Genomic DNA, 27,918 nt, shown 5'->3' with positions numbered 1-27,918 from the left:
GACTTACCCGGAGCCCAGGACTTCTGCGAACCCGAGGTCTTCGGGGTCGAGTCTTGAGGCGGAGCCGAGGAATCCGAGGCCGAGGTCAAGGCCGGGGCCGAAGCCGAGGTCGAGGGCTGGTCGGCGGCAAAAAGATCCGCCATGCGGGCCTTTCTTCGACGGAGGGCCCGGTGTTGAAAAGTCACGCACCGGGGACAGGACTCGGTCGGATGGTCGGCCCCCAGGCAGAGAATGCACCAACGATGCGGGTCTGTGATGGACAAAAGACGATCGCACCTGGTGCACTTTTTGAAGCCGGTCAAAGACCGGGACATAGAAAAATATACAGGCCGCGGCCAATGAGGCCACGACAACCCGGGAGCTCCCGGGTTGAGCAAAAGGAACCGCAACTTCGCGACAAAGCAGGGAAAATAAACAAAAACGCGCACAGCAACTTCAAATTAAAGAAAATAAGAAAATCGCAGTTCTAGAAGGCACTTTCGGGCAGAGGCAAGAAATATGACTTCTTGGCTCCGTGGAAACGAAAGAACTGGAGACCACGAGGAGGGGATGCACCCTCTAGTGGAGCAGGAAGGCACACATGCGTAGTGCAGCACAGCAAACTTGAATCTTCAATCAAGTTTGCTTGAAAAGCTGTCCGCGTCGAGGCTCCGTAGATGACGTCACCCACATGTGAGAATATCATGCCTGCTTGTCCTGGGATAAATAATTTTATGGTTGGGGGTCACCACAACATGAGGAACTGTATTAAAGGGTCATGGCATTAGGAAGGTTGAGAACTACTATTCTAGGGCATCAAGCCTGGAAACGTGTCAAGTGATGACTCCCCATCTAACTGAAGTCCTCTCAAAGCACAAAGTCCACAGGGCTCCCACAGGAGGCAAACTGCTGACCAAAGTCAAGAAGAATGCCAGAGGAGAGGCAAGGCATCCCCTTGTAGCCAGACACTATTCTGTACCCGGGCCACAAATATATCAAAGAAATCCCCTAGAATCTAGGTTGGGACAGATGAGCTTGGTGAAAGCAGTATCCAAATTGGCTGCCACAGACATTTGCGGGGGATTCGGGGGTGGCGGCGGGAGGGAATGGGCATCACTCCTACCGGCCAAATTCGCAGTGGGGGGAGGGGTCCTTGCTGTAGCTGTTCAGCTGATTGCGGCAAGGAGATTTCCTTGCCACAATCAGCTCAGTGACCACGTCTATTTGAAATGCAGGCCAGTATTTTGCTGGTCTACATTTCAGTATCTATCGCAGCTCTAGAGAGATGCCTTAAGCTTGCCCAAGGCCACTTCTGGGCGAAGCTCCGCTCAGCTTTGGGCAAGCTTAAATGTCCCAGTGCCTCTCCCTACATCCACAACAGACACCTACCTGCCTCTGAGGTTTTTTGGTTTGTTTTTTTAAGAAAACGTGCATCCCGATTAGCTTGTTAGACTGTGGTAGGACATCTATCACTACCTACCATCGGGATGCCGTTTATAGAATTTGCCCTTTAAAGCCAGATGAATATTAGCCCCTATGATGCCATGGGAAAAACGTGTGACACAGTTGTTGAAATATCTCCCAAGCGTTGCAATTTGTTTTGGTCTGTTAACACTATAACAAATGTTAAGAGTACAGGACTATTTTGGATAAAACCACTGTTTGCCAAGTCCACCACAATCCCAAACTTCCTATCAAATAGCAGCAAAGACAGGTAACTGTATACAAAGGAAATCTGTTTTACCCTGGATTGCTTCTGAAGTTCACTGCTGAGAATCTGAATGGCTTCTCCGTATCTTCCATCTTTTACCTAGATAATACAAAATTAAGAAATACAGTATATATTTCCACATTCTAACTTCTAGCAAAGCCTAAACAACAACTTTTAGACCACCTTCCCTACCTCATCCAAGGGCACTTAAAGCAATGTACAAAACTATATAAACAATAATATTCAAATGAAAAACTGAGGTCAATAATCATTTATTTAGTTCTTCCTGGGGAGCAGCCAGGATGTGAGAGTAAAGCGAGCAGGCACCTGTGAAGTTATCCGAACCCCCAGTGATATAAGAGGATGCCCTGACCACCTGCCATATCTTGGAGTTTGCTCTGAGGAATGCGATCGCCTGCCTGAAGGGACATGTCCTAAGGGGCACACCCCTTAGGAATCCCTAAGGAGCGTGGTACTCTCCTCCACTTTTATGAGAAAGAGGAAAAGGAGCTCAAAGGGAGCAACTGCTCCAGCAGTTGATAAACATTTTTCAATGATTTCACACTACCAACAGAGCTGCCTCCTCTGTCAGATAGCAACATTGTTTCATTCCTGATAATGTCCATTCCTTTAGTCACAGCAGATGAATCCAGATGAGTGGGTTGTGTCCATTCACCAGCAGGCGGAGATTGAGAGCACAAAGTTGAGTTCTGCCAAATATTGGATGGTATGCTCACTGGTAATCCAGTATTTCTCATAACAAGCAGTAGGCACAAACAAATAGGTCCTACCGAACTCCCTTCTCACAGCAGTTGAATCAACATCCAGGCTGGCCAGCATGCCCAAGTCCTATGAAACAAAGGCAACACAGAAAGGAACAAAAAGGTAACTGAAAGAGAGGGGGCTCTAGATTCATCTGCTGTGACTAAAGGAATGAACATTATCAAGTATGAAACAATGTTATTTTCCTTGTCATCAGCAGCAGATGCAGCGAAGTAGGATAGGACAGAAACCAATAGACAAATGCCAACGCATGAGGAACCCCAAACCCAAAAGGGATTATGAAGGGTCACGGCTGACTCAAAGAAACCAATAACTAGCAAACCTTGCAAGGGAAGAAGTGGACTCCAGAGAGGCGGTGAGCAAAGGAACCCAGGGTTCCAAACAAGCGGCAGCACCCAGCTGCGGAGCGCAGTATATGGCAGCTCCCAGCTACAAAGGGCAGCCTAGTCAAAAGCCCTGATGGAAAGCAGCTCCAGCCTCAAAGGGCAGCATAATGGAAAACCCTGAAGGAAAATGGGAACACTTCATAGCCAAAGGCCCAAATCGAAAGTGGGGACATCTCTCTGGAGGTGAAGCTGCTCAACAATCCCAGAGAGAGACTCACTGCAGTCTCTCAAAACCACATTGTCAGGGAGCTGAAGCCACTCTACAGACAGGGAGCTAAAAGCTACTCCGTAGATCCAGAGAGGGAGCAGCACCAGACAGGTAGCTAAAGGCGCACTGCAGCCAAAGATGGAGCAGTGTCAGATGGCCGCAGCCGAATGCACCCTGCACATTCAGAGATGGAGCAGCATCAGACTTGCAGCCAAAGCTGCATTCTGAACATACAGAGATGGAGGAGTGTGAATCAGGCAACCAAAGTTGCTCTGCATAGCCAGAGAAGGAGCAGTGCCCAACAGACATCCAAAGCTGCTCTGTACAACCAAAGCCAACCCCGCACGTCCAGAGATGAAGCAGTGCCCGATGAGTGGCCGAAGCCATACCATATGACCAGAGATGGAGCAGTGCCCAACAGGCAGCCAAAGCCATTCCTTAAGTCCTGAGATGGAGCAGTGACCAAAAGGAAGCCGAAGCAGTTCTATACGTCCAAAGATGGAATAGTGCCCGACAGATGACCAAAGCTGCTCTGTATATCCAGAGAAGGAGCAGCACCAGACATTCAGCCAAAGCCACATTGTGCATCAGAGATGAAACAGAGCCAGCCCAGCAGCCAAAGCCACTCTGCAGCGCCCGCCAGAAAGCCAAAGCTGCTATGTACATCAGAGATGGAGAAGTGCCAGACCAGCAGCCAAAGCCGCCCTGTACAGCCAGAGATGAAGCAGTGATAGAGCTGTGTAGGTGAAGCTGCTCTGTATATCTAGAGATAAAGCTGAGTCAAGACTAGATGATGCTGCACCTTATATCCAGAGATAAAGCCAAGCTGAGACCGGGGGGACCGACGTCAACCCAGTAGAGGAGACAATGCAATACATCCAGAGATAAAGCCTGGGCCCAAACGCAGGGCTCGATAGAGCCTTGGCACAAAGGCAGCTATAACCACCCTCCACATCCAACAATGGAGCTACGGCACAAGCACAAAAGCTGCCAGAGCTGTGCTCTCCATCCAGCAATAGAACAAGCTCAAAAGCAGCCAGAGCTATGCTCCTCATGCTACAATGGAGATTCAGCACAAATGCCGCCGGAGCGGCATTCCCCATCCAGAGATGGAGTCGTGGCACAAATGCTGCCAGAACTGCATTTCATGTCTCCGCGTGCAATGACTGAGTTGCAATGTTTGGGGGGAAAAACCCGAAAACACCATTAAAACACTTTAAGAACATAAGAGCTGCCATCTCCGGTTCAGACCTTCGGTCCATCAAGTTGGTTATGCAAAAAGTTACATCCTTCCGCATTTAGACTACTGTAATTCCCTCTTCTGTGGTTTGCAGAAGTTGTCACTTAGAGCGCTTCAAATGGCTAAGAATGCCACTGCAAGAATAATAGTTGGATTGCCCCATTATTCGTGCCAGCCGAACTTCATTGGTTGCCGGTTAAATGGAGAATACAATTTAAGCTCCTAACTTTGGTGCTTAAATCTGTTTGCGACTTCTTGCCAAAAATTTATGTACCCTCCTGTTCTCTGAGATCTCAAGACAGAGTCTTATTGGCTGTTCTGACAATTCAGTCTATCACTAAGGTTACAAATCGTTCATGTATGTTCCAGGTAGCTGATCGTCTACTTTGGAATTCAGTGCCAGACTCTATTTCCCTGCTCACTGATTTTGTTGGCATTTCAAGAGTTTGAAAGCCTATTTTTTCTAATTGCCTTTTCAGTTCTGCCCACTTTGTAATTTTGTAGTTGTCTGGTTTTAAAGATATGGGAATAAGTTCATGTTATAATATTTTGTTTTAATTATGAATGTATTTTTTGTTATCCACATAGATGGTTGATATGCAGGCTATAAGTGTTTTAAATAAATAAATAAAATGAATGTATCATAGGCAAATACTACTATTACTATTTATCATTTCAATAGTGCTGAAAAGCATACACAGTGCTGTACATTAAACATGGAACAATCTAATTTTGACAGACATGACATAAAGGGAGGATTGGGGAGTTTCTTGCAGAGAATGATAGGATGATAGAATGATAGGTAATTTACTGTGAGTGGGAGTTAGGAGTTGAAAGCAGCATCAAAAAAGTGGGCTTTTAGCTTGGATTTGAATACTGCTAGAAATGGAGCCTGACAAAGACTCAGGCAATTTATTCCATGCATATGGCACAGAAAGATAGAAAGAACAAAGTCTAGAGTACCTTTGATGATCTATCTGAAAAATAAGATTGGAACCATTGAAGAACAACATCAATAATTTTGATGGATTTGAGAGATGGTTGAGTAGAAGACCTGAGAGAAGCAAGTGCAGTAATGTAAGCGAGAGGTGATAAGAGTGTGGATAAGGGTTTTGATAGAGTGTTCAGAAAGAAGAGATCAGATTTTGGTAATATTATAGAGGAAGAAGTGATAGGCTTTAGCAGTTTGTTGGATCCGAGCAGAGAAAGGGGGTTCAATCCATGTAAAATTCTGCTGCACGACTTATTTCATGAGAGCTGCCACACTCATTACCCCTATCCTCAAATCACTTTACTGGTTCCCCATCCATTTCTGAATACAGTTCAAGCTCCTTCTACTGAACCACAAAAGTGCACTCATTCTGCAGCCCCTCAATATCTCTCCACACTTCTCTCCCCCTATGGTCCCACCCGTGAACTCCATTCACCAGGCAAGTCTCTGCTATCCATACCCTTCCCCACTTTGTACTCCAGAGTTCCTATGAGCGTCGGGAGCAGTGCAGGCCATTCAGTGCAGCTCTCTGCACTAAAAACTGCTGGCGCAGTTTGACAGAAGAGGCCCTTAGCTTCAATATTCGTTTGTTCAGATATTTTTATAAAGTTATCTAACTTTGTCCCCAAAGCTTTTACCTCCTCTAAAGTCTTCCTGGTCGCAACATCCACTCTTTGGAGCTTCTTCAGAATGGCTGCCAAAGTGTCCTCTCTGTCAGGGAACAACTCCCCAGAGCTAGCAAATATCTGCAAAAGCTCATCTGCCATGGATCCTGCGTCTGCGGGAACTTCGGGTGCATCTCCAGCCACTGTGATCACCCCTTCCAGGGCAGCAGCGTCAGCCGGGCAGGGAGGCGGGACATCCGGTGCAGGTGAGAGTGAGATCTCATGCCCCAGCAGGTTCGATCACCCCTGTGTCTCTCCCACTGCAGGGCTTAGCTCACCCGTTCTCCGAGCAAGTGTTGTTAGGCACTTGTCAATCGTGCGCTAGTTTTGGGCAGCCGCAGGCGTTGAGGAGGTAGGCAACTTTTTGATGCCTTTTCTTTTATTATGCAGCATAATAGTAATAAGAAAATTTCCCCGTTGACAAGAGCATTCTCAACGTACCTATCTTAGCGCCGCCATCTTGGCCACTCCCTATGCTCCTAATGTTTATGATAGCTCCTTCTATAAACATTTGCAAAATATACTGCTACCGTGTTTCTCCGAAAATAAGACAGCGCTAGGGGTGAGCGACCTTGAAAGAGACCTGGGAGTGATGGTAGACACAACATTGAAGGCGTCGGCGCAGTGTGCCACGGCCTCAAGGAAAGCAAACAGAATGTTGGGTATCATTAAGAAGGGTATCACGACCAGGACAAAGGAAGTCATCCTGCCACTGTATTGTGCTATGGTGCGCCCGCACCTGGAGTACTGTGTTCAGTTCTGGTCGCCGTACCTCAAGAAGGACATGGAGGTACTTGAGAGGGTCCAGAGAAGAGCAACTAAGCTAATAAAGGGCATGGAGGACCTCTCATATACTGACAGACTGAAAAAGCTAGGGCTTTTCTCCCTGGAAAAGCGGAGACTTAGAGGAGACATGATAGAGACCTTCAAGATCATGAAGGGCATAGAAAAGGACAGATTTTTCAAATTAAGGGGATCAATAAGTACAAGGGGGCACTCAGAGAACTTGAAAGGGGAGAGGTTTAGAACAAACGCCAGGAAGTTCTTTTTCACACAGAGGGTGGTGGATACATGGAACGCGCTACCAGAGGATGTGATAAACAGGAGCACGCTACAGGGGTTCAAAGAAGCTTTGGATAGGTACTTGGAAGACAAAGGGATTGAGGGGTACAGATAAGAGTAAAGGTAGATTATAGGGATGGGATTAGAGGTAAGTTACAAAATTAATCAGGGACCACTGTTCAGGCACTAGGCCTGATGGACCGCCGCGGGAGCGGACCGCTGAGCAAGATAGACCTCTGGTCTGACTCAGTGGGGGCAACTTCTTATGTTCTTATATTAATTTGTGCTCCAAAAATGCACTAGGTCTAATTTGGGGGGAATGTCTTATTTTTGAGGAAACACGGTATCTACCCTTGACACTTGTCATGTTATACCTATCCCTCCCTCCCATCCCTTTGTGCACCGCACTACCACTGACCGCCTTACATACCTCCGAAGCCTCAAAACCTCTGAATGGGCTGCTATGTGGCTTTCCCTGCTGGGAACTTCCCTCTGCCGCATCATCCTATGGGGGTGGCTTAATGTATCTGGCCAATTGGAATGTTAGGCCACTCCCAGTGCATCCCAGAATGCACTGCAAGAGGGGCCTAAGTTTCCGGTTGGCCCCTCCCTGATGCATCACACAGTCGGGAAGGGGCAGGCCTGCCATTCAAGTGAAGGTGGGCCAGCCAGATGGAGGCAGGAAGGATGCCTCCGGCTGGCCATCAACATAAGCTGGGGAGGGAGTCCGAGGGGGGTTCTGGCAGAAAGGACTAGGCATTCCTCATGCCAGCGATGTTCGGGAGGGGTATTCTGGGGTTCTGGCAGGAGGGACTGTGCATCCTCCTGCCAGCAACGTTCGATGGGGGGGGGGTCCGGGCATCCCTCCTTCCAGTAGTCTTTACGGGGGCGGGGGGACGGGATGCCGAGCAAAGCCATGCCCATGTCTAGCCTTAGCCGAGCTTAGGCAGACCTACACACCTCCCTAGGCTCCCGCATGCACCTAAAATGTAGGCGGCCTACCTCGGGCTGTTTTTTAGTAAACGCACATCCTGATTGACTGGTTAGATAGTAGGTCACCTACAATCGGAATGCCATTTATAGAATTTTCCCCTTTATTTATAGAATTTTCCCCTTTATACTTCTACTGATTAATTACTGTCATAGCTTCAGTTTTGTAGGCACTGCTGGACAACTGCAATTGTAATTTTTGACACAGTTATTTTATTTATATTATTTTAGATTTTGAATTGTGAAATTTATTGTGTGAATGTTCTGTGCTTTTATCTTTTTAATTTTGGTGTTCTTTTCTTTTACTTAAGTTTTATGGAATTGTAAGTCGCTGTGACTTTTAACAATCAGTGGGGTATCAAGTCTGAAATAAATATAAACATCCCTCTGGTAACCCCCAGTGGTCAGTGACCAGCTTAGTGATGTCACTCTGGAGGCGAGGGAAAAAAAACAGTCAGATCCACAGAACTGCTCATAACTGAGATTTGAGAAGCTTCCAGCTTTAATTCTTGCAGCGAGGTGGAAATAATACTCAAAAGCACAGAGCCTTGATCAGCTGGTGCACTATGGGGTCTTCCCCCTGTTCCAGTGTCACTACAACCTCTTGACTGCTGTCCTTCTGCAAGGAAGCAGACTCTGCCAGAGAAACTTCATCCTGGGATAAAAGTGGCATGGAATCAGACATTCCATCCTCTCAGTCAATGGACTGACCTCCTGGTCCAGGTCTGCGACCTCATCTAGTTGGGGCACATGCTGAGGGAAGGACCCCTGTGCCACCACCACTGGTACACTGCTAACAGATGCTGAGGACCCTCAGCAGTCCAAATAGGCATTCCACATAAGGCTCACAAAATCCAGTAAGAAGTCTTGTACTGGAGGTCTTAAAGACCCTGGCAGGGACCCCATGCAACTGCTCTTGGCCAATACATATTTGGAGGGTCCTGGAAAGGGCCTCTTCCCCTGGGAACGCACCTCCTGCAGATCCCCAGCCCTGGAAGAGGAGGCTGAGCCCAAGGCTCCCACCCCTCCCCTGCACACGGGACATGTACGCTCCTCATACAGCTATCCAGTGCAAACATGCCTTGATATAGGGGTAAAAAGGCCTGGAGGGTCCATCTCTGTCAATTTTAAGCAAAATTGAGGGGTTAAAATTGTTTAAAATATAAGATGGCCCCTGTAAAAAATAAAATAAAAAATAAAAAAAATCACACCAAAAATGGCTCATGGAGAAAGGGGCTTTTGAGGTGAGGGACCTAGGCTCTGTGGACAGAAACCTTTAAATTCAACTCCCCCCCTCCAATTTCTCCATAGGCTATAATGGCCTAACTCATGGTGCTATGTGGTTCCTGCTTGCTTCAGCATAGGATTTCAGCTGAATTGAATGGAGAAAAAAAACTAACAGATTCGCTGACCGAACCTGGTCTTCTGGCTGCCAGTCAGCCTGAGCCACAGCCCCTAAAAGACTGTGCCACAAAAGGGGGGAGGACCATGCAGCCTGCCCACTTTTAGTCACGGTAAAGCCGGGAAGAAGCCCAACAGCTTGCACTCACGCTTCTGAGTAAATCAGGGATATGAGCTCAAAAACAAATATAAAAGCAGGCTGGCTAGCAAGGTGTCCCCAAGAGCTGATCCTGCAAGCAGCAGACTACCACTGCACTAATCTGTGTCTTCTCTCAGGCAGGGGACTCAACAAGTGTGAGCACCACGCCTCCAAACAAACAAGTGGGAGAACTGAGCCTCCAAATGAACACTGAAAAAAAAAATACCAGAACATAATAAAACCATAGAGCAGATCAGAGGCACTTCTGAGCAACTTGCTTGCAAAAAACAATAGGAGCAGCTGCCTGGGAACGAGGCGAAGTTGAAAACATGATTGACAGTTTTCTGCAAACAACTTGCAAGTTGAGATACAGAACCCTATTGTTTCAGGTAGGGTTACCAGATGTCCAGATTTACCCAGACATGTTCTCTTTTTATAGGATTGTCCAGGTGTCCAGAAGGATTTTCAAAACCTGGTAGTTTGTCTGGGTTTTGAAAACCGTTGGGCTTGGGGTCAAGTTTTCATGGATGTGACGCGATGATGTCACAAACATGCATGCATGACATCATTGATCTTGCATGCATGCACGGATGCCCTCCTAACGTAGCCCTGAAGAGATGAAATTTGAGTGGGGTTGGGGAAGGTGAAATAGGGTGAAGCTGTGAGAGGAATGGAATAGGGCTACAGGTCCTCTTTTGTTTGAAGTAAAAATATGGTAACCCTTGTTTCAGAACCACTAGACACATTTCACTAGAAAATAACTTTACCAAGCAACAAAAATCTTATGTTAGCTTGCACTGTCTAAAGTCCTCTGTGGTTCAGTTTCCCTAGAACAGCTGCTCCACCTCAGGTCAGCCCAGGTAGTTAGCAATACAGCGACCTCTGATCTCTCACAGTCCCTAGCAGTGTCAGAGAGGAATCCACTCGCCTCCTTCCTGACAAGTGACAACCAATACATGGGACGCATACTACAGCTAAGACACTCTTCGGCACCTCACCAACCTACCTCCTGAGACACTTTGCCCTACAGGTTAAAACCCCGCCTCTCTCGCAAACCATTACTATTTGCTTTCCCAAACCCCAAGGGATGCCAATTCAAACGATTTCTGGATAGAACTCTATCCTTCCAAGCAGGCATCTGGAACAACACACTGAGCTACTTTATTGTTGACTGTAGCGTTATCTCCAGATAAAGATTGGATTTTTAAATTGATCTTTAAAAATAGGATTAAGGACTTTCTGGGGTTTAAAATACAAATTTTCCCCGACGTTTCGAGAGAAATGCAGAAGATGAGACGAGAATTTCTAATGTTGAAACCAGGGGTGACCCAATTAGGGGGTATCTTCTTTTTACGGTACTCTTGCAAGTGTACCATTCTTTTTAAATGTGTTTGTAGATCCTTCTAGTTTAGTTAGTTTTCTCTCCCTAAAATGCTTGGAAAAGGATGGTGTAACAACAACAACTTCTGTATAGAATGAATAAGTCATTTGTTTCAGCAGCAGTTATACATATCTTTATTATACTTCAGTAATCACTCTTTTTTTTTTCTACTTCTTGGATCACATATGAGGACTTGAGTGTAACTAAGGAATGTATTATTAGTTCTATTTGATGAATTCTGTTTAATTTGTTATGTCTTCGATTATGCTTTCTGTACAAGATGTAAAGCTTGGAATATAATTTTGAAAAGTCAATAAAATATAAAGAAAAAAAGAAAACCCACCTATTCGACAAATTCGTCTGAATTTCCAACTTCCTCCCAATGACTAAACCCCCAACTCTTACTTTCTTTACCTTGATGCCCTCCATCTATCCACACCCCAAACCCATGTTGGATTGTCGCGATACGCCTGTACTCTCCACAAACCTGTAACTGAGCCAATACCATGCAATCACGCTGTTTGCTTCAACACTGTATACCGTCTTGAAAAGGTACGACGGGATACAAATAAAGCTATTATTATTATTACTACTACCTGTACTACTATTATTTCTACAGGGCTACCAGACGTACCCGCCGGGAAGGGGTAAAACGCGGACCTCACGGACCTAAACCCGTACGGCCTTAAAAATCCGAGGTCCGTGTCGGTCCGTGTCCGTGGCGCTTGCAGTTTCTGTCGCTGACAGACCTTGATGAGATTTTAGCGCTGACGGATCCGTCTCAGCATAGGGAGGGAAAAGTGTTAGGATCCGTCAGCGCTAAAATCTCTTCGAGGTCTGTCAGAGCCAGAGACTAGTGCTGGAGCGGCAGAGCAGAAGCCAAGAGAGCGGGGACATAGGTTTTGGACGTGCGTTATGGAAAAGAAGTCTCCAAACTCCAGCACTAGTCTCTGGCTCTGACAGACCTCGAAGAGATTTTTAGCGCTGACGGATCCTAACACTTTTCCCTCCCTATGCTGAGACGGATCCGTCAGCGCTAAAATCTCATCAAGGTCTGTCAGCGACAGAAACTACAAGCGCCACGGACACGGACCGACACGGACCTCGGATTTTTAAGGCCGTACGGGTTTAGATCCGCGAGGTACGTGAGGTCAGGAGCACTCCGTGCACCACTTCCTCACTCACCAGCCTGTACACCACCGCCGTGTACTCTCCGTCTTTGATCTGAAGGGAGGCCATGTCAAGGCTGCTTGGAGCAGCGCCCACAGAAAGTCGGGGCTACCTCTGGCAAGCGCCTCCCACACTCCATCAACATCCGCTCGCTTCCTTGGCTTCGCCTGGCAACAGAGCGGAAGTTGTCGGCTCGCGACCCCGACCCCCAGGTTAGCACGCGGTGACGTCAGAGAGGCTGGGTGGACTGCTTTTTTTCTCTTTGTATATGGTGGTTTAATTCAGCTGTAAATGTCCCTGGGAAGCGGCTGTCCGGTTTGTATGTTTGTTTGTTTTTTTTAACATCTGGGTTTCAGTCTCACTTTTGGAGGGATTTTTTTTAAATAACGTCCCGAAAGGTATAAAATATTGCAAGATATGTGTAACCAGATCGTCATTGGTATCGGGTTTGTGCAGTTTCAGGGTTCTTAAAGTGAGTAGTCGATCAGGGGTCTCTCTCCTTCCTCCAGCATCCACTTAGGGATCTGAAAACATTACTGCCACTGCAAGAAGCTAAGGCTAGCATTAGCAGATTTGCTACACTTCCCCCCGTGCCTTTAAGGACTTCCGGGGCTTCTTCCTCTGTTGTCAGGCTGAGGAGAGGGTCCGATTCGAGAAGTGACCTCGCATGGAGGAAGTAAAGAAACTATGCTCCCTAATACCCTCGACGCATTGATTCGCGTTAACCCCAGTGCCTCGAATGATAGGAACCTATTTTTCCCAAAAATGATGCGTGCTAAATTCAAGACGATTGCCCCTTATTGGATACTTCGAAAGAGCACCTCTAATATTGATCAAGCACCCACCACAGAGCTGGTACCTATGCCTCGAATCCGTTATAGTGCCACTTTGATTGCAATGATTTGTGCGACGGCTGATTACCCGAGCGTGCTTTGAGGCAGGTGGCCACTTTAAAATGACATCACTGGCCTCGGGCTTCTTGGGTAGTGTCTTGGTAGCTAGGTAACAGGGAGTTGGATGAGTTAGCGGCCAAGTTTTGTATGGACCTGTTGTCATGGCAGCCACTCGTTCTGGTTCAGGCAGCTATCTTGAATTAACATTACATTATTATGCAAAGTCATGCCATTACCTTATTATGCAAAGTTATGCCACTATTTTCTAGCCATGATTTTTAAGGTTGGTTTTTATGTTCATTTTATTATTATTATTTATTTATTATTTTCAACTTAAATTTCAAGTATTACACTTGTACAGAAAGCAATAATAGGATAGATATCAAATACAAAGCAATATAAATCTTAAATTAAACAAATATACTATTTATGCTCAAGTCCACAATTAGGATCCAAGAATTATTGAAAATTGGCGAAATTAACTAAAAAGAAAATTGTAAAAGAAGCTGAGAACTATAGCACTGAGATGAGGTCACAATATCCTAAATATAGGGCTCAAAGATTGTTAACATTCAGGCGAGACATAGCCACAAAGTTTGTCAATTGTGATGGTTCAAAAAACACATATTTAAGAGTACGGTGATATACAATACATTTACACGGATGTCTCAAATAAAAAGTTGCTCCCAAAGGTTTCAAAAGAAGAAATTCACGGCGACGCCTTTGCGTCTCCCGTGCCAAATCTGGGAACATTTGTATTTTATAACCAAGAAAGCTTTTTTGTCTATTTTTAAAGAAAAGTTTTAACAACCATGTTTTATCAATTGGCAAAGCTAAAGTAATAATCATGGTGGCTGGTGATGCTAAATCCTTCTCAGATGTTTCTAAGATCTGTGATATATTTGGAAGTTCTTGATCTGAAGGTTTTTCTTTTAGTTGTTGATTTTGTTCTTTATCAGGCAAATAATAAACCTGTGAAAATGGTGGTAATGAATCTTCGGGTATCTCTAAGTTCTCTACTAGATATCTCTTAAGCATTTCTCTAGGTGTTACTAACTCGAGTCTTGGAAAGTTAATTAACCTTAAATTATTACTGCGTGAATTGTTCTCGAGCATTTCAGTCTTCTTCCTCAGGTTAATATTATCTTTAACTAAAGCCTCTTGAACTTGTTTCAATGATACAATTTCTTTTTCCATTTTTTGAACAGATAAATTAGAAATATTCATTTCTTTCCTTAAATCCTTCAATTCTTTATCATGTTCCTTAATTTTCCCTTCAATTTGTTGGAGTGTTGGAGTGTTCATTTTATTATGTTTTAAAAAATATGTATGTAAATTTTGTAAACCGTTTAGTTGTAAACGGTATAGAAATTTTTTAAATAAATAAATAAACTGTACTTTGCTATCGTTTAAACTTTTGGCATGACATTTAAAAATACATTAGTTCAAACAAAAAAAAGATGATTACATATATTTCTATTTTTAAACTTTGGCCCCCCATTCATCAAGCCGTGGTAGAGCATTTTGGCACTGAACGGTGAATTAAATGCTCCTATGCTCATGGGAATTGAATGAGTGTCGGAGCATTTACCTCGCCAGTCAACGCTAAAACACTCTATTGCAACTTGCTGAAAGGGAGCCTGTTGAACCAATACATAAGCAGGTAGGGCTGGTCTTTGACCTGGGGGCCACCGTGGGAGTGGACTGCTGGGCACAATGGACCACTGGTCTGACCCAGTAGCGGCAAATTCTTATGTTCTTTTGCTCTTTATTAGGAAACTTCATTAGCAAATGCTTTGCACTGTAGGCCTTACTTTTTCACAAAAATTAACCCCCCCCCCTCCTTCTACAAAACTGTACAAGAGGTTTTTGGTGTCTGCCAGCGTGCTGAATGCCAACTGGGGCTAAAAACCTCTTGCACAGTTTTGTAAAAGGGGAGTTAATTACAACTTCTTTAGCACTCTCCAGACCAGTAGAGGTTAACTTTACGAATGGGTATATATCTAATCATGACCAGCAGGTGGAGACTGAAAACAAAACTTTGGGACAGTATATACTATCCTCCCTTCTCTATTTCCCTCAGTCTTCTTTCAGTCTCCAGCAGGTGTTGAGTGATCTGTACCCATCTCTCTTGGTAGGGCTGTTGGAATTTGTTTAGGGGTTTTTTGTCCCTGTTTTTGGCCGGACGGAGCTTGGTCGGGCCCTGTTTGGGGGTCCGTCCGACCTCGGGGGTGTCAAACCCGGCGGGTCACGAGCGGGGTCCCTCCCCCCACTTCCTCCACCTCCCCACATTTTTTTAGAGGAGCCTCAGCAGTAAGCCTTGCCCCCTAAGTCAAGCAAGGCATATTGCTTCGAGAGCCTGTGGAGTCTGTTCTGTAAAAAAAAATAAAAAATCCTGAGGTAGTGCTGGTCTGAAGGGTTGTTTCCCTTTAAGAAAACTGTATTTTACTGTATTTTTTCATGTAACCAGCACTTTTTTATAGCTAGGTCGCGTCTGGAGCAATTGTGCCCTTCTCCGGGGGAGTAGGCCACAATTTTAGTCCAGCCGCGAGGCACTCGCGGCCGGCCTGAACTCGGCGGTTTGGGTCGGTGAGGTGGTGGAGCTCCGTCGGCAGCGGCTGCAGGCGCCCAGAGCTCCCCGCCGATGGTGCCTCGCGAGTCGGCTTGGAGCAGTGGGGAAGCCCGGTCTTCCACAACCGCCCACGGAGGGATTCCCCGAAGGATTCCCTCTCAGCTGATTTTTTGACAGCTGATGCCGACTTGCCTGTCTTAGCGGCTGGGACTGTTCAGTCTTCTCAGCCGCTACAGGCCATGGAGGGAGCATTTTTGGCGGGAACTTCGCCATTTTCTTTGTCTGGCCCCTCCATTTTGTCTGCAACCTCAGGTGACCTTCCCCCTGTATGGCGAACACAGGGGCAGGTTTCAGCATGGACCCCTGCTGGGGCAGGGAGTCCCTGGGGACCCCCAGGGGTTTTTTGCCCCCAATTTATTTTCTTTCTTTGTGCGGACTTTTGGGGGTCCCACGTGCGCCTGGGGGGTTTCGGGGGGGGTTTCCCTCCGCGCCCCCTATGGCTTTGCCTCCCTCTTTTCGTTTGGCGTCCCCTCTTCCTCCTCCCTCATCCAAGCGCCCGCGGGGGGGCTTGGATTGCGAATTGGTGGGCGGAGGAGCGTGTTGGCCTGGTTGAGGACCTGGCTGCTTTGGCGGGCTTCCAGGATCCTCTAGAGGGGACGCCTGTTGGCAGCGGGGCGGCGGGTTTCCCGTCTTCCAGAGCAGATGCGTCCGTGGTGCGCTTTTTTATTCAGAGGGATGAGCTTTTAGACCTGTGTAGCAGGTCTCCTTGGTGCTGCATTTTTGCAGTGGCGCCGCCGGAGACCCCGCGTATGGGGGCCCCTCTGCTTCAGGGGGTCTGTCCTGGTTCCCGCTCTTTTCCTGTGCGTCAGGATTTGCGGGATTTTGTGTTGGCGCAGTGGCCTATGGGCGCAGTTTCGTTTGGTGTGCGCCTTGGCTCTTGGGTATCCCATCCCGGAGGGAGGTAGGGCTACCTTAATTTCGCCAATGGGGAACGCGGTGGTCTCGGCACTTCCTAAGCGGCATACCGTGCCTGTTATGGACGGTTCTGCTCTTAGGGTCTCGGAGGCGCGTGCGTTAGAGACTCTTCTTAAGTATGATTTTGATGTCTCTGCCTTTGGGGTCCAGGCGGCTGTTTGTGGGGAGCTAGTCGCTCGCGCCGTGTTTCGGTGGGCTGAGCGTGTCCTGGATCGGGAGTCTGATGACTGGTCTCTAGTGGATCAGGAGGTAGCGAAGATTGCGATGGCTGCCTCGTTCCTCTCAGATGCTCTTTATGACTTGGTGCGGATTTCGGCTAAGTCTATGGCATGGCCGCGCGGCGTATTTTGTGGCTGCGCGCTTGGGCGGCGGATTCTGCGTCCAAAGCTAAGTTTACTAAAGTTCCCTTTAGGGGGTCTTTTTGTTTGGAGAGGAATTAGATGAGTTGATTCAGACTCTGACGGACTCGAAGGTGCCCCGTCTGACTGAGGACCGTGCCCGCCCTGCGTCTAGGTGTGGGGCTGCCCGGGGGCGTTTGCGGGAATTTCGCAAGTATCGCCCGGGGCGTGGGGCTGCTTCTTTCCCGGCTCAGGGTTTTTCCCGGGGTCGGTTCTTCCAGCGCATGCAGCCCTTTCGGGGGGCCCGTCGGGGGGCAGGGAATCCCTCCGCCGGTTCCCCCGCTTCCCGTCCTGCGCAATGACTCCTTGCCGGCGCCCCCTTTGGTTCCGGTGGGGGCCCGGCTGCGCAAATTTTTCCCCAAATGGGCCGAGATCGCGTCCGATCAGTGGGTCCTTGAGGTGGTGCGGGACGGTTACGCTCTGGAGTTTACCCGCTCTCTGCCGGACCTTTTCCTCGCTTCTCCATGTCAGACTCCATGGAAGACGCAGGCTTTTCGTCAGACCCTTCAGCGTTTGCTAGATCTCGAGGCAGTGGTGCCGGTGTCCCCTACGGAGTGGGGCACCGGCAGGTACTCCATTTACTTTGTGGTGGCCATAAAGGAGGGGACCTTTCGGCCCATCCTGGATTTGAAAGGGGTCAACAGAGCTCTCAAGATTCCGTCTTTCCGCATGGAAACGCTGCGGTCGGTCATTCTGGCGGTTCAGCCGGGGGAGTTTCTTACGTCTCTCGATCTGACGGAGGCCTACTTGCAGGTTCCAATTCGGGCCTCTCATCAGCACTTCCTTCGCTTTGCGATCTTGGGGCGGCACTTTCAGTTCTGTGCGCTTCCCTTTGGTCTGGCCACGGCTCCTCGGACGTTCACCACGGTAATGGTGGTCGTCGCGGCAGCCTTGCGGTCGGTGGGCATCCTGGTTCACCCCTACCTGGACGACTGGTTGATTCGGGCAAAGTCGTTGCAGGAGAGCTCCCGGGTTACGGCTCGGGTGGTGGAGTTTCTCCGGTCGCTGGGCTGGGTGGTCAACCTTTCCAAGAGTCGGTTGGTCCCGGCTCAGCGTCTGGAGTGCCTTGGGGTTATGTTCGACATCTCCTTGGGGAAGGTCTTCCTTCCAGAGGCCCGGGTGAGCAAATTGCAATCTCAGATTCGCCTGCTTTTGGCGTCCCGGGGTCCTCGGGCGCGAGATTTCCTCCAAGTCCTGGGGTCAATGGCGGCGTCCCTGGACGTGGTGAGGTGGGCGCGGGCCCACATGCGTCCTCTTCAGTATGCTCTGCTCCGGAGGTGGTCTCCCCGGAGGCAAGATTTGGATGTTCCGGTTCCCCTGCGAGGCTTGGCGCGCTGCAGTCTGCGCTGGTGGCTCCGGACCCCTCACCTGGTTCAGGGGGTGGGTCTGGATCTCCCGCAGTGGACGGTGCTCCTTACGGATGCGAGTCTCCTCGGTTGGGGGGCTCAGTTTATGGGCCACTCAGCTCGGGGCACCTGGTCCGCGGAGGAGGCCTCCTGGTCGATCAACGAGTTGGAGACCAGAGCGGTCAGGCTGGCGCTGTTAGCTTTCCACTCCCTTTTGCTGGGCAAGTCGGTCAGAGTCCTGCCGGACAATGCCACGGCGGTGGCTTATGTCAATCGTCAGGGGGGCACCAAGAGCACTCCTGTGGCGCAGGAGGCGGCTCGGCTCATGGTTTGGGCGGAGTCCCATCTTCTGGACCTCTCGGCTTCTCATATAGCCGGGGTAGAAAATGTTCAGGCAGACTTCCTCAGTCGTCACTTCCTGGATCCAGGAGAGTGGTTTCTCGGCGCCGGAGCGTTTCGGTTGATAGTGCAAGATTGGGGGCAGCCCCTGATGGACCTGATGGCCACGAGTGGCAACGCCAAAGTGCCCCGCTTCTTCAGTCGTCGCAGGGAAGGGCTGGCCGAGGGTCTGGATGCTCTGGTCCAGCCGTGGCCAACGGAGGGGCTGTTGTATGTGTTCCCTCCTTGGCCGCTGGTGGGCAGAGTGCTTCTTCGCATTGTTCACCATCCGGGTTTGGTGGTGCTGGTGGCTCCGGATTGGCCTCGACGTCCGTGGTATGCGGATCTGGTGAGGCACCTGGTGGCGGTTCCTCTTCCTCTGCCTCTCTCGGACGACCTTCTGATGCAGGGTCCCATTCCCTTGTTCGACCCGTCTCTCTTCTGTCTTACGGCGTGGCTCTTGAAAGGGGTCGCCTTAGCAAGAAGGGATATTCAGACAAGGTGATCGCTACACTGTTGGGGTCCCGGAGGCTTTCTACCTCTCGGGCTTATGTGCGGGTTTGGCGTCTCTTTGAGGAATGGTGTCGGGCGCGGGGAGTGACCTCTTTTCGCGCTTCTCTGCCTAACATTCTAGAGTTCTTGCAGGATGGCCTGGATAGAGGCCTGGCTTGGTCTTCTCTCCGGGTTCATCTTGCGGCCCTGTCGACCTTTCGAGGGTTGGTGTCAGGTCAGCGTTTATCGGCTCTTCCTGATGTGATTCGGTTTCTGCGGGCGGCCAAGTTGCTTAGGCCTCCCCTACGGCCCTCGGTTCCCTCTTGGGATCTTAATCTGGTTCTCTCTGTTTTGGTGCGCCCGCCTTTCGAGCCCTTGGACGACTGTTCTTTGAAGGACCTTACTTTGAAGGCGGTCTTTTTGGTGGCCATTACTTCTGCTAGGCGTATTTCTGAGCTGCAGGCTTTCTCTTGTAGGGCTCCCTTCTTGGAGTTGTCTAGGGAGCGGGTCGTCTTGCGGCCTGTTCCTTCCTTTCTGCCGAAGGTTGTTTCTCCTTTTCATGTCAATCAATCGGTGGTTCTCCCGGTCTTGGGTGGTCGGGAGGGCTCTTCTGAGCAACGGCAGCTGCGCAAGTTGGATGTCGGTCGGGTCCTTCGCTCTGATGTGCAGCGGACCCAGGAATTCCGGAAGTCCGATCATCTCTTTGTCCTCCTGGCTGGTCCTCGTCGGGGAGCTGGCGCTTCTAAGGCTACTATTGCGCGCTGGATCAAGGAGACGATTGCTTCCGCTTATCTTCTGAAACAGCAGCCTGTTCCGGAGTTTCTCAAGGCTCATTCCACTCGGGGTCAGGCGGCTTCTTGGGCTGAGTCGTCGCTCGTGCCTCCGGTGGATATTTGTAAGGCTGCGGTTTGGTCCTCCTTGTATTCTTTTGTTAGACATTATCGGGTAGATGTTCAGGCGCGTCGGGACGCGGTGTTCGGTGAGCGTGTTCTGGTATCGGCCCTTCGGGGGTCCCGCCCGTGAGAGGGACTGCTTTGGTACGTCCCATTCGTAAAGTTAACCTCTACTGGTCTGGAGAGTGCTAAAGAAGGAGAAATTAGGTTCTTACCTGCTAATTTACTTTCTTTTAGCTTCTCCAGACCAGTAGAGGTCCCCACCCTGTCTGTTGTTGTTGTTGTTGTTGGGGCTGTTTTCGCGGGCAGTTTTTGTTTTTTGCTGCGGGTTCTAGTATTTTTCTAGGGCCGGGGAGAATTAAAGAACAGCGGCTGTGGCTCGGCTGGCTTAGCTGGCGAGCTGTGGGGACATTTTCCTTCGGGTATTTCTCCTCTGCATTTTCCAACAGCATTTGGGTATGTTATTTGTTACTCCTGTTCGGAGTATTGTTTTCTTCCTGTTTTCCAGTTCTTGGTTCTGCTTGGCTATTCGGCAGACTGAGGGAAATAGAGAAGGGAGGATAGTATATACTGTCCCAAAGTTTTGTTTTCAGTCTCCACCTGCTGGTCATGATTAGATATATACCCATTCGTAAAGTTAACCTCTACTGGTCTGGAGAAGCTAAAAGAAAGTAAATTAGCAGGTAAGAACCTAATTTCTCCTTTATCTTCTTCACTAAATGCTATTTTACAAAAAATGGATTTCAGTGGTCACTTCCTGAATTACAGCATTATGAAAACAAGGATCATTCCAGTTTATACAGCATCTTGCAGTAACCACCTCTCAGTAATAGAAATACATTTTTAAATATAGCATAGGTGCCAAGAGTATGCCACTCTCATTTGAAAACTTTCTCACTCACACTCTTTCAACCCTATTTCTCATTCATCAGAGCTCAGTACCAGTGCACTGATCTTACTCACTGCTTTCATGTCTGAAAAATCTCACTATTTGGCCTTCAATCTCGCTCGCTCTTTGGGGCGGTTCACCCTTGGCATCTCTGATATACAACTCATGCAAATGAAGTTAGCAGAGAGTGTGAGAATCAAGAGAATGCACTACATATTTGGATAAGCTTGGGTAGTCATAGAGAAAATATTAAACTTCACCCACAAAACTGCCATGATGCAACTATACCATAAAAGATTATTCTGTGAGAATGACAGCAAGATGCAGAAAATTTGAGGCAATATTTAAAGAGATGGTGGGAAAACACTGCATTATTCTGCAGCCTTAAAAATGAACCATGGTGGCATAACTTACACTTTTGCTACACTGAGAGAGACAGAATATTGTGGAAGTAGGGTCTGAGAAGTAAAGATCAACTAGAGATATGGTTCTGTAGCAAATTTATGGATACATCAGGGATATGTACTGCAGAGAACCAGAGGCTCTATCGAGTTCAACCTGAGCATGGGAAGGAGGGAGCCATTATGTGAGAGCTTCTGTGGTCCTGGGAAAAAGAGCAAACCTGAACTAAAGATCTGTAGTTACTTCAAGGGATTTATTTATACATATTCAGCCACTGATCTTTCTCCTTTCCCTTCTGCACTATCATTTAAATTTATTTTGGCTACAGGATCAATGAGTGCCAATAAATCATACACCTGATATATGGAATCATTGGTCTGTATACCTCTTCACACTTGAAATAAAGGGTCAGTTTTGGGAAATTCTCCTTACACATTGTCTCCCATCCTCAGGAAGCCAGAGATGACTACAAATTATATTTGAACACTGGGTAGGAATAGAGAAAACAGCACATAAACAAATGCTGTCTTAATACTTGAAACTTACCACCAGCTCAAGGGTGGCACTGAAGGTTTTCAAGAGAGGATTTCTTCAGAATTTCTCATTTTAAACTGCTGGATTTGTGTTTCTTATAGAAGTGGAAGGAAGCCCATGCAACTGATAGTCCGGTATTTTGCACACTTGCCTGTATTATAAGCAGGACCAGTCAAACACCTTTTTGATTGGGGGTTTTTGGCCCCTTCAATCTTCGGCTCTACACCCAAGCTGTCTACTTGCTGCTGCTATGTTGGGCAAAATATTGATTGGGCTATGGCCTAAATAGTCTACTCCATACTTCTGCCTGGGTTTATAGTAATCTCCAAAAGTAGAGAGCCTTGTCTTTATTTTCTTGTAAACAATTTCATGAGCTGTAATGGTCTACTCTAAATCTTATTGTTCAGCCAGGCTTGCAATGAGATGCTCTGATTTTGCAGTGGGATAAATTTAAATAATATAATTTGCAGTTTGCAACACATACACACACACACACACACCAAATGACCTGTTTCATTTTGCCTCACAGAGATGAGACTGATGCAGAGCTGAGTGACTGGACAAGGATGTCAGTAGCCGGGATTAGGCAGGCGGCACTATGGGGACAGCATCATCCCTAGTGAATCCTGGGGAAGTTATTGAAGACACATATGGAGGAGGTGGTGGAGAAGCCTGTGAGATTCCTGTGGAGGTGAAACCCAAGGCACGGCTCCTACGCAGTTCCTTTAGACGAGGTCCTCGTGTTATTGGAGCTAGCTTCAAGTCTACAGCTTCTGTGGACCTGGAATATGCCGCAGAGTATGAGCGTCTGAAAAAGGAGTATGAGATCTTCCGGGTCAGCAAAAATAACGAGATTGCCTCAATGCAGAAAAAAGAAGCCAAGCTTGACAAAGAAAACAAAAGGCTAAGGGCAGAGCTGCAGGTGAGTGAAGTAGGCAGCAGGTAAGAACTGGAACAGTGGCAGGCTGTTTCTTAAGCAACATCCTCCTGTGGGAAGTGTATTTTTGATTATAGAATAGGCATTGTAAAATCATTCACCAAAAACAGTGATTCACCATTTTGTCCATACTTAAGCATTATCTACCTGTGGGAAAAAGAGCATAAAAACAGTTCAGTAAGTGGGAGGTTAACCATAAAGTAAAATGCAGAAAATCTTATGGGCACCTGACTGAATCATGTCCTAAGCAAAATCCTTCTTCTCCCTAAAACTTCACACACTATAGTTAGAGCCTATTTCAAAAGCAGCATAATTAAAACATAGCTGAATATCATGACAGGGAGAGTCTCTAAAACTTAAATAAGGGGCACATAACTGCAGCTGGACTATAGGCTATAATCCAAAGAGCCATAGATCATCCTGAGACTGGAATATAGCCTGAGATGGAACACTAGCTCAGAGGCCTGAAATGGTATGCATGCTCAGAGGCCCTTTAGACACAGCCCTGAGCTCAGGCAGAGAGCCAGGGCCTTTCCTACCACCTCCAGCCAGTGCTAAATGAGCCTCCAGCAACTTACAACCTACCTCTGGACCACCGGTACCTATGATTGACGCAGCTTCCACCCTTGTGTGGCCCCCGCTGCCACTAGAGGTACCCATCCTACAAGGGGGGGAGGGGAGGAAAGGAAGTGTACCGCCTTTTTATAGTTTTACAACCACACTCCAAAGCGGTTTACATCTAGGTACTTCAGGCATTTTCCCTATCTGTCCCAGTGGGCTCACAATATAACCAATGTACCTGGGGCAGGGAAGGATTAAGTGATTTGTCCTGGGTTGCAAGGAGCAGCACGGGGTTTGAACCCACAACTACAGGGTGCTGAGTCTGTAGCTCTAACCACTATACCATACTTTCCTTCTGAGACGAGGTGGCTCAGTTTGTGTGGGGGTGAGGCTGGGGTGGGACAGGGTGGATCTGGAGGGTGGAGCCACATGTCCTCTTTTTTAACTCGAGAAATATGTTAACTCTAATAAATGTGAGCTAGTTGATAATATTGTTTCTGAATTTTCAGGAAGCATTTGACAAAGTCCCTTATTACAGACTTTTCGGGAAATTAAAAAGAAACAGGATAGGAGTGTATGTCCTACCGGGGCCTGGGAACTAGCTAAAGAAAGGAAGTAGAGAATAGGACTAAATGGTCTTTTTTTTTCTTAGTGGATCTATATTTATTTATTAAATTCATTTACCGCCTTTCTGAAGGAATTCACTCAAGGCGGTGTACAGCAAGAATAAGTCAAACATAAGCAATAGACAATAACAATAGTAACTATCCAAATAAAAGTATAAGGTATAACATATTATGCCACATTCAAAAGTCAATGCAATAAACAATAAAACATTTTAATAGACACCATAGGGTGTAAGCAAAGATGGAACATGCAGATAGGAGAAAATCAAGGAGCTAATTTAAAGAAAGTTGCACATGAGATCAGAATGGCGCTTGAAAATTATCTTAGCTAGAGTAAGAGTGGATAAACATGGGACTAATGATTTATTTATTTTTTTTACATATTTGAAATGATCTGAAAAAGGGAACACTATGTGAAGTCATTAAGGGGTCCTTTTACAAAGGTTTTATCGCATGCACCAGATTAGTGCGCGCTACAGTGCGTGCTAGCCAGAAATCTACCGCCTGCTCAAACGGAGGCGGCTAGCACGTGTAGCAATCTAGCGTGCATTAAGGCCCTAGCGCAGCTTTGTAAAAGGAGCCCTAAATCTACAGAAGACACTAAAAGGGGCTTTACTTATAATTAGTGCATGTTACGGCCACAGGGCCCTTTTTTTTTTCCTATGAGCTCTGATGCAAATAACATGCACTAATAGTTAAAAGACTCCTTTGTTATTCCAATCCTATCCTTAATCTTATATACCAGGTCATTCCCAGATGGGACTCAAACTGGTTAACAAAGTTATCTCAAAAGTACATAGGGAAACAATAATTAGACAAGAAGAACATATACTGCAATTTCTTATTTGTTAGCTAAAAATGTATCCCAGTTAGATTGCAAAAGTTAAATAGTTCTTTGTCTAATAGATGCTGGCATTGTAATCTGGATATAGGGACTTTAGATCATCTTTTGTTCTATTGTCCCCATATCTTAGCCTTTTGGAACTCAATCTGGGATCAAGTAAATTGTTTATTGGAAAATCACATAGCATTAACTTATGATACTGTACTTTTTGGTATGTCTATGAGAAAAAAGAGTCAGATATCAATGTGTAATAACAAACTTTTATTGATTTTGACCGGAGTAGCCATTCAACATATTACTAATAACTGGAAAGACCATAGTAGGCTCAATTTTAAATTTTGGTGGAATTCAGTTTGCCACATATACAGAATGGAAAGATCAATAGCGGTGCAAAATGGAAATTATAAAAACTTCATTAAAATTTGGGAACCATTAACGTCCTTTTGTCATGATTGATGCCATTTTCCTAATATTTCTATATTTAATATGGAAGATAAGGGTGGGGTGGGGGGAGGGTTTCTATTATATGAAAAATAAAAATTACTAAAAGGATTTCAGGATGGGAGAGGGAGGGTTATATTTACAACTATAAGTTATAATGATAAGATGTACAAGTGGTTAAATCTATGTTATTGTGTTGCAATTTTTGTACACTTGATGAAAGTTTTAAAATGAATAAAGAATTATGAAAAAAAAAAAAATGTATCAAACAAATACGTCTTCAGAGTTTTTCTAAAACATGTCAAAGAGGAAAGAAGTCTAATATCTGAAGGGAGGTCATTCCAAATTTTTACCAAGGCAAATGCCATAGAGTGTGAAAGCCTGCCCAAAGCTTGAGTACCTCTAATTAAAGGAAATATTAATTTAAATTTATGTATTCCTCTGGTTGAAAGAGGTTGTTGAGAGTTAAAGCAAAGAGTGAGCAGTGGGGGAAAAAATCCCATATAAACTTTTAAATACAACACTAGCACATTTGAACTAAACCCTCCAATATACCGGGAGCCAATGCAATGTTCTCAGTAATGGAGTAACGTGATCATATCTACTCTTTCCAAAAATCAATTTAGCAGCCTTATTCTGTTAAAACTGTGGGCAGATTTGTAAGGAGCTGAAGAAGACTTTGACCCTGGGATACTGAACATATAAATGACAGATGAAATTTAATGTAGAGAATGACATGGGAACAAATTTATCCCCATCCCCACAGGAACTCAGTTTCCCTGCCCCATCCCCACAAGTTTTGTTGCTGTCCCTGTCCCTTCCCTATTCCTGTAAGCTCTGTCTTAACTGCACAAGCCTTGAACACTTATGATTTTAAAATGTTTGAGGCTTGTGCAGATGAGAACAGAGCTTGCAGGGATGGGACAGGAACAGAAAAATAACTCGCCGGGACGGGAAAAAGAGTTTCCGCCAGGATGGGGAAAAATTTGTTCCTGTGTCATTCTCTGATTTAATATGGACAAGTCTGAAGTGATGCTTATGCAGGAAATAATGATACCTATAGATATCTAATCTAATCTTCCATTTGTGCGTCACACATACCTATACAGGCTCAAGGCGACAGATCAAGGAGGAAGGGGGAAAGTAGTAGGGAAGGGGTATGGAGAAATAAGAGAGGGGACCCAGAAATAGGGGGAGTTATACAGAAACTAAGACTGTTAATTGTCAAAGAGGTGAGTCTTCAAGTTTTTTCTGAATGTAGTGTAGTTCGTCTCTGTTCTGATAACTTCTGGTAGGTCATTCCATGTTTTTATACCCAGATAAATTAGCATAGAGTGGAAAATTCACTTGTAGTGGAGGTTTTTTGTGGATGGTAGATTTAGTTGGATTCTGTTAAGGATTCTTTTTGATGTCGACCAAACATTAGAGAATAATTGGATGAGAGAGGCTGCTGAGCTTCCATATAGGATCTGGTATAGGATACAAGATGATTTGAAAATTATTCGGGATGATATTGGGAGCCAGTGTAATTGCCTGATGAAGGTTGTGAATGAGTCAAATTTCTTTAATTTGTAGATTAGTCTAACTGCTGTGTTCTGGATGAGTTATAGTTTGTGGATGAGAGAAGTGTTGATGCTAAGGTAGGCAGAGTTGCAATAGTCCAGTTGGGGTAGGACCATCATCTGAACGATCAGAGCAAAGTGGTGTGGGTGGAAGTATGATCTTGTGAGTTGCAGTTGACGCATAGTGTAGATAGTCTTTTTCCGAAGGTTAGATATTTGTGGTTCCATTGTGAGAGTGTCGTCTAAGATGCAGCCTAGAACCTTGGTGGATTTTTCTATTATGAGAGTAATGCCTGATGGAAGAGTGAGGTTAGGTATGACATTCTGTTGTGCGGTGCAGAAACCAATGGCTTTGGTCTTAGTGGTGTTCAGTTTCAGCTTGTTTTCGTTGCCCAGGTTTGAATTTTATCTATATTGTTTGAGATTTTTAGGGGCAATATTAGGATGGTTATTGGTTATGGGAATGAGGAGGAGGATGTCGTTGGCATATCATTATACCGTTTCATCTTCCATTTTGATGTGACCCAGCGAGCTCATGAATAAATTGAATAGGATTGGGGATAATGGGGAGTCTTGTGGGACGCCACAGAACGCCTTCCAAGGGTTGATTCTTGTCTTTTGACTACGTATTCATGATTTTGTAGGAAGTTTGCGAACCAATTCAGTACAGTTCCTGTTATGCCAATTTCCAAGAGTTTGGTTAGGAGTAATTGCTGGTCCACTGAGTCGAAAGCTGCAGAGATATCAAATTGGAGTGGGAAGAATGAAGCCTGGATATTCAATGCCGGGCTATGTCCAAGCACCAACGTTGTATGTCCAGGATGAATTAATGGGGTGCTGACCAATATTCGGTGTTGGTCCCTCATATAGCTAAGTGGGCAAAGTAGGACCGCCTTTTGTGCAGTCCTATCCTCTCACTTTCTTATGCAGACACTGCCAGTGAATTTGACTAATGACTGTATAACTCTTGTCTCCTCCCTGACTCCACCCTGGTAGTGTCAGAGCTGATATTCAGCAGCATTGTTTAGTTAAGAGCCACAGAATATCAGTGGCTGGGATGCTGAGCGTG

The 27,918-nt window shown here is 46.4% G+C and overlaps 2 protein-coding genes across 7 annotated transcripts in view; one reads left to right on the top strand and one right to left on the bottom strand.

The window, feature by feature from the left end:
• Window positions 1–12,345, bottom strand: part of LOC117353728 (tetratricopeptide repeat protein 30A) — a 183,397-nt gene extending 171,052 nt beyond the window's left edge. The window contains exons 1-2 of one of the 2 annotated variants that reach the window (XM_033929974.1): window positions 12,122–12,345; window positions 1,724–1,789 (exon numbers count right to left, since the gene is read on the bottom strand). In XM_033929974.1, the coding sequence (XP_033785865.1) occupies window positions 1,724–1,789; window positions 12,122–12,175 (120 nt within the window). In that variant the 5' untranslated portion in view covers window positions 12,176–12,345. The remainder of the gene's footprint in view (window positions 1–1,723; window positions 1,790–12,121) is intronic. The other variant, XM_033929976.1, reaches the window with a different exon arrangement.
• The window catches only part of NPHP3 (nephrocystin 3), a 267,264-nt gene continuing 251,661 nt past the window's right edge, over window positions 12,316–27,918 (top strand). For 3 of the 5 annotated variants that reach the window (XR_004538010.1, XM_033929970.1, XM_033929973.1), the window contains exons 1-2: window positions 12,334–12,425; window positions 22,408–22,800. Coding sequence is in view for 4 of the 5 variants with exons in the window: in XM_033929970.1 (XP_033785861.1) it covers window positions 22,477–22,800 (324 nt within the window). In the remaining variant the exon portion in view is untranslated. Of the gene's footprint in view, window positions 12,426–12,461; window positions 12,579–22,407; window positions 22,801–27,918 lie in introns of those variants that run through there. The other 2 variants (XM_033929971.1, XM_033929972.1) reach the window with 2 other exon arrangements.

The sequence above is a fragment of the Geotrypetes seraphini genome, chromosome 2 (genome assembly GCF_902459505.1).
Source record: "Geotrypetes seraphini chromosome 2, aGeoSer1.1, whole genome shotgun sequence".
NCBI lineage: Eukaryota > Metazoa > Chordata > Amphibia > Gymnophiona > Dermophiidae > Geotrypetes > Geotrypetes seraphini.
This window is presented reverse-complemented; position numbering and strand designations above follow the sequence as displayed.